This window comes from Plasmopara halstedii, assembly GCF_900000015.1.
Source record: "Plasmopara halstedii genome assembly, contig: Scaffold_525, whole genome shotgun sequence".
In the NCBI taxonomy this organism is placed as follows: domain Eukaryota; phylum Oomycota; class Peronosporomycetes; order Peronosporales; family Peronosporaceae; genus Plasmopara; species Plasmopara halstedii.
In genome coordinates, this window is record NW_020187445.1 from 589,303 (window position 1) to 595,912 (window position 6,610).

At 43.2% G+C, this 6,610-nt stretch overlaps 3 protein-coding genes across 3 annotated transcripts; 2 read left to right on the plus strand and 1 right to left on the minus strand.

Annotated features, from left to right (window-relative positions):
* Positions 1 to 1,206: 1,206 nt before the first annotated feature.
* On the minus strand, positions 1,207 to 3,199 carry PHALS_10759 (gtp-binding protein; the record flags this gene model as incomplete). Its single annotated transcript, XM_024726242.1, has 4 exons — positions 1,207 to 1,577; positions 1,635 to 1,785; positions 1,866 to 2,478; positions 2,544 to 3,199. 4 exons carry the CDS (start codon positions 3,197 to 3,199, stop codon positions 1,207 to 1,209), a joined length of 1,791 nt encoding a protein of 596 aa, XP_024576939.1.
* A 669-nt stretch (positions 3,200 to 3,868) lies between these two features.
* PHALS_10760 (uncharacterized protein) lies at positions 3,869 to 4,242 on the plus strand (the record flags this gene model as incomplete). Its single annotated transcript, XM_024726243.1, has 2 exons — positions 3,869 to 3,879; positions 3,945 to 4,242. The coding sequence occupies 2 exons, from the start codon at positions 3,869 to 3,871 to the stop codon at positions 4,240 to 4,242; spliced, it is 309 nt and encodes a 102-aa protein (XP_024576940.1).
* Positions 4,243 to 5,101: 859 nt separating this feature from the next.
* On the plus strand, positions 5,102 to 5,484 carry PHALS_10761 (uncharacterized protein; the record flags this gene model as incomplete). Its single annotated transcript, XM_024726244.1, has 2 exons — positions 5,102 to 5,308; positions 5,377 to 5,484. The coding sequence occupies 2 exons, from the start codon at positions 5,102 to 5,104 to the stop codon at positions 5,482 to 5,484; spliced, it is 315 nt and encodes a 104-aa protein (XP_024576941.1).
* Between the last annotated feature and the right edge of the window lie 1,126 nt (positions 5,485 to 6,610).

Consider the following 6,610-nt stretch of genomic DNA (forward strand, 5'->3'; position numbering starts at 1 on the left):
AAAAGTGTACGGTATACGTACACACGTATCCCGTTCCATGAATATCTCAAGCAATACCATAATTCCATTATATAGTCAAAGGTTGCGTGCAAGCGAAAAAACTGTTTTCGTGTGCCCCAAAACTCTGACCCTTTTTTAGAATTTCGATGCATAAAATAGTATTTACTCTGTGTATTAGTCTCTGCGTATATGCGTGTATTTACGAGCAATATTATCGCACCTTTGTATGTTTGTGAGGTTGTAAAGACGAGTGCATAATACTGGACCACGATTGTGTCCACAGCAGCAAGAGATATATTTACAGCTCATCACCGCACAGAGAAAGCTTTGACTCGACGATTCCGCGTACACACAAAGAATTAATTCGTACGGTCTACTTAAGAGCGGAACCAAGAGCCTCTAAGATGCCCAAATGCCAAGCGTGCTTTTTATTCGAAGGTGAAACAGATCACTTATTATCACGTCTATCTAACGCTATTGCTAAGGGAATATCTGTTTTGCTATGTTGATATTTAAGACAAAAGAATAACAGATCTGTCCCACGGACCTTTCTTTTGCTGACTTCGCCGTTTTCATAATTATTAATACCCTCAGTACCCAAAAAGATGAGGACCTAACTGGTGTGTTCTCTAACCGTTGCACATCAGTGCAAGCTGTAGGTCTTTACTTGCACCTAGCAGCGCCTGCGCATCCAAGAATACCGGCATCAATATTTTTTTTAGGCCCCTGTGTAACTAAGTGTGCTCAGAAAATCTCCACGGTAGAGGTGTAATTCTTTCCCTTGACTAGTATATTAGATCTTGATTGAACGCGTGAAGCCTGAAAGGCAATGTAAATAGTCGCGGCATCTACCGCTTACGTAACACTAACGATAGGAATGCCTTGTTGACGAGAAGATCACACTTTTGTATTAATTTTCGCGCAGAGCTACCAAAATAGCGGCGTTCGTCGATTTGACGACAAATATAATCAGGCTGCCGCACGCCTTGTCATCAATTCGACAACTATATATACTCAACGTCATTGTTTAATGTATTCTTAGGCATAGGTTGAATTTACGCGTTGGTTATTCTCTTAGGTTGCGTGGTGTTGTCGAACATTTGCAAGTTTATGAATCAATGAACTCTTTTCGACGTCTTTCCTAAATTACGATAAATTTCCTACATGTGTTGAAAAAAATTGCTTTTTTATATCAAGCTCGACTCGCTAACGTTTCCAGGTTGTACTTTTCGAATCTGACAATTCATACGGATAAAGCGGCGTACGCGGCACGACAGAAAGACCCCGACACGTATGGATTGAGATCTTTCCTTGATTTAACGTCTTTTGAGACGCTGTCGTGCCATCTAAGTCCACAGCCGTAACAGCGAGCCAACCAAAACCTGGTATTTCTAGCTCCACGACTGTTGTACGCTTCGGTTTCCTCGGTTTAGACTTTGTCAAAACGCTACCGAGCGTGTAATCTTTCAAGTACAGATTCTGCGATAGCGTGAGTGGACCGGTAAAGCTCATTGCGTCCAAACCCCTTGGTGGTGAAAGGATACCACCAGCATGTTTCACAAAAGTTGCCTCGGCGCCTACGCAATTATATATAAGTTTTTGCACGAACATTAGCAGAATTTATTTCAACTTACGTTCAGTGCTTGTAAGATGTCCAGGCAGCACACCATACCAAGATAGCAGCAAATTGTTCTTGTTTTTCTCATTTCCGATATTTTCGTAGTCGAAACGCACGAGAGCTCCTAAGAACAGGCTTCGACCGGGACGAACGCGATATGTCGTCACCTAACAAGATAGTATGGATAGAAATAGCGTATACAATAAGTATGATCTCTAGCACGTTTACAACTGCATCTACAACGTACTGGTAGATTCTTCGCGGGAAACACGTTTTTGAGTTTAGCAGCTCCATCCAATGCAAGAACCTCGATGAGCTTTTGTCGCTTTGCATCCGTGATCAAACCAGGCGTGTCGAGAATATTGAACACCTCATTCCGCACCATGACTGGCAGGGACTGCACGGCCAGTGTTGTGCCGGGTAGTGGTGATGTTGTCATCTCTCGATCCTCTTCCGAACTCATTTCGATCATTTCTGGATCTTCACCGGAGGCAACATACAACTCCCCGTACGGAGTCACCACTGTTTGCTCACCACCAATTGCTGCTGTCTGAGTCTTGACCTCAGCTATTGTTTCATCATCAATGTTTAACATCGTAGCTTTCTCCTCATCCTCCAGCTCGGATACTTGCACCTCGGGCATTTTCATATATTTACGGTGATTGTGTTGCCACTTTCGGTCTACTAAGTGAGACAAAAAAGAATTTAGAAACGTCGACTTGCCAACATTCGCAGCGCCCACGACACAGATATCACGACCCTGACGATACTTGGCTACATCTTCAATAATTTCCTTCATACCAATGCGCTTCAGAGCACTAACGAGATAGATAGAGATGATGTTGTCAATACCTGCCTCCCTAACACGACAAACGATCGCTCTTTTAGACTCATTATCAATATAGTTATCAATACTTTATCATACTTGGCTTCCTGCTTAATTCTTCTCATCAATCTCCTAATCCCTGACTTTGTCGGTACCAAGTCGCCCTTATTGACCACAAGCATAACCGGCTTCTTTCCAAAGATGTGGCGTGCATTGGGTAACAAACTCCCAGAGATGTCGAGTATGTCTACCAACTGGATCATTAGGATATCCTTGTTGCGCAGCTCCATAACGCGCCGCTCATATTCCTGATATGGTATTCTAGTGTCCGAAATCTTGCCGTATTGAGTCATCTGAAAGCACCGCTCGCAGCGCAGTCGTTTGAGATCCTTAAGGTCCAGCACATTAGTCAGCACTTGCTTTGGAAAGTAACCAATCTGCTTGGGTTCGTTATATTGCAGCTCGATACCACAGCCACTACATGTCCATTGCTCCATAATAGATACGTGGTTTAAAATTTGATCCACCGTTAATTTAGAGTTACCAGCGGTCGTGGCGTGAGTATGAGGACCATTTGCAGACTTTGATACGACCGACGTCGAAGAATTACTTCGGGTAGAAAACGAACCCAACCAAAAGTATTGTGTCTTTGAGTGCAATGACAGCAGCTTAACATTATGATGGACACGCAAATGCTGTGATACCTTCGATAATCCAAGAGAGCTGCGCAAGTGTAGCATTCGAAGTGACAGCATGTTTGCCATTCAAATTATGCATTTAAGTGTGTCTTATTGGTTGAGTATAAATAACAATTGTCTTATAATTGTCAAAGTACTATTCGTATGAGTACGGTTTGAAGAATTAAATTTGGCATTATCCGCAATTGCAAATTACTCATTAAACTGCGTAAAGCAATGTATAGGAACTGTAAAGGAGCCTGGAGGATTTTTGCAGATTTATGCATTTTAGAACGGCGCTTGCCTGAGCTGGAGATGCAAGAATTGTGAATAATCATAAGTTTACAGGAGTCGAGATAGTAAGGATGTAACCGAAATATGTGGTAGCTTGCACCTGGCAGGGAACTTTACTGTCACGGGGCTCGCATTGTAGTTTTGATCTAAGAAATAAGTGCTAACTTAAACTAGACTCGAGCTAAATATTGAAACTTGCGTAGTACGTAGTTTATTGGAGGATCATCGGTTCTGCTCCTTGGGGACCCATCCATCATGCAATTGTTAACGCGAATCGAGTCGAAGCTTTCTCTATGCAAAGTGCACGACGACCCCATCACATGGAAGACCTTTAACCAACGAGTACGCATTAACAGCGCTTAAACGTTGGTTTCGTGTGTTGCACCTACGAACAGGACCAAGAGACTCTCAAATTGTCAATCACCTAGCTTGCTCTTCTTTTTCGGGTGTGAGATGGTTTTAAAGTTAATTCTAGTTAGTCAACAATATATATATAACGACAGGGATATCTTTTGTATTGCGTAAGCAGCCCAAGTGTCCCGCTGATCTCTTTTTCACGACGTCGCATCATCCGACTAGTAGAAGAATTCTGGTACTTGTGGCTGATCGAACGACATTACACGCTTCGTATGCTGCGTTGGAGTATTCTATGTGTAGAGTGCAAGACGAAGCAATTGCATGTACTATGTAAAATTGCTGCATCACCTACTACGCGTGCTGATTGCGGTATCGTTGTGGGACATTCAATACCTTTTCTGACCGTTTTTACAGCTTATAGCAAGGTTTTAATGGATTCAGTGGGAACAACAATTTGGGATCATGTGTAGCAAAATTGCCGTGCACCACGCATGCATAGAGGTAAACGTCCATGTTAGTAGCTCACAAAAGATTATATGTACGCCTCAATAGGAGCGGGATTGAGAGTCTTTCAAGCTGCTTGATTACCGCTGTGTGGTTTGCGACAACGTTCGGCTCGTCACCACTTAGCTCCCTGTCATTCGAGGACAAGCTTGCTCGGCTACAAGCACAAGAGTCGCGGCGAACTTTGCAACATGACCGAAAATTTCGAGGTAAACGGTCACCTCAACCTCTGCTACTAACGGCCCTATTCATCTTAATTAGGCAGCTGTTGTAGGTACTGACCAAGTCTCGAAGATGTACAAGGCGTTCTCTACTGGCTGTTGTGAAGTGTAGTGCGTTAGGCAACCTCTCTCGTATACCGACAAAATACAGGCATAGGGAGTGTCAGGTCATAACTAGAAGCCGCATCGGGTCGATGATAGTTAATTTTGAACTCTAAAACACCAATAATGTTCTGGAGTGAGATTATATTTCCCTTGCCAATAGATACACCTGTTGCCTTTGCCGGCCACAAATCGTAACACATGAAAGAAGACTATTAATTGACTTTTGAGCAGTGTCGGTTGATAATGACCCAGCCGTGGCGGGATCTCATGAGCTCTCTTGGGAGCGGTGAGAGTACACTCTCTCCGAGCATCGGTGCTCGGCCGATAATGAAATGAGCCACGCTGGAAATGCGACCCATGAGCTTCGCTGTCATACAGCCCACCACACGTGGATATGAACAAAACCGCTGCCTAATGTCAGAGGTAGGTCAGCCGAGAGATGTTGTGATATGCTTCAACTTCAATAAAGTGCTATGGGTTGTAAGAGCTAGATCGTGCTATGACTTCAACACGCCCGCGTAAACGCAAAATGAGTTCACAGTCTTTTCAGAATAACGAGAGTGTAGCTCAATCCCTTTCTGATAATTTCTTTATTCGACTCAATGCAGCGAGGTCCCAATGTATTCTTTTGGACTGCAGAACTGAGTTAGCAGGAAGGATATTGGTTTTTGTGATTTCATGGAGGTTTTCTCCGAAATTGGCATCGGTATGTTGCTTTACATCAGCCATCGCGCACTCCCTGTATTACGTTAAAGCAGATGAAATCGTAAATAGGAGACCTGGGTGGGGAACCATGTTGCAACAATTGTAAAACAGGAGTTTGAATCATTCGACTCAAATGCGTTTTATCTAATTCCGCTGCAAAATGAAAATACCGCATAAAGCATTGGCATCATACAGCGCAAACCTGAGTGAGAACCATTCTGCATGAGCTGCATCTGACGCTCAGACAGAATAATTAAGCTGTCACATTTATCTCAGCAAACACGAGAACGTCTATCGCATATTTTTTATATCAAAAATGGAGCCTCATGATCTACCTAAAGAGCATTTAGCAGGCCTCAAAAGGGTTTCGCAATGGGGTTTAACGCGCTCACCTTATTCGCTTCGTGTTATCGTATTTGGTAGCACACCCCTTCGTCAGACTGAGAGCAGACGCACTGCCCTGGACGATGACGATCATCCTTTTGTTATACCTGCACGAAACAACACCTCCATCCCTTCCGTGTATCTTACATCCTTACAACAAGCGCTTATTTGCAATATATTTAGATGCTTCTTACCGAAGTTGGTATAGCACGGTGAGTGTATTTGGATTCTGTTCGACGCGCAGGATCCTTTTCTAGCTCAACTTTGATTGCGATTGCAGTATAAAAATAGTCGTGGTTGAATATGAGCTGCCCTAGTACTGGTGCTTTAACAGTGTATATGCAAAAGTCTGTGACTGTACGAAGGGGCTGAAGCTTGTGGGTTAAATGCGTGTCAATTATTGATAATCATACCAATTTTAAGACGTAACAGAATTTGTTTCTGACTGTACAATCAGAAGATCTGACGTCGTAGGCGACGCGAACGTGTAATCCTCGTTGAATATGTCTCTGAGGTCCCGTTGCCTTTGAGATCATCTTCGTAGATTTATCTTGCGCAACACCACGCTTCGGGTCTTTTTTTCTGCCACATTTCTCCGCTTGGAGTAGCTGATACAGTAGGCGTAACGCACCGATTTTGTTCAATAACGATGTGTGGTCGGACATAAACGCGGCTTAACTAGGCATCGAAGCTGACAGGAAGGCCTTAGTGTGTGGTTGGCTGTGTAGTATAGGTGAGTCCAAGTTTTGGGGCACACGAAAACAGGTTTTTTTGCTTGCACGCAACCTCTGACTATATATTATGGTATTGCTTGAGATATTCATGGAACGGGATATGTGTGCACGTATACCGTACACTTTCGAACGATTGTGCAAAGTTCATTTTACATATTTTATTTCAAAAATACTTAAGTATTGGT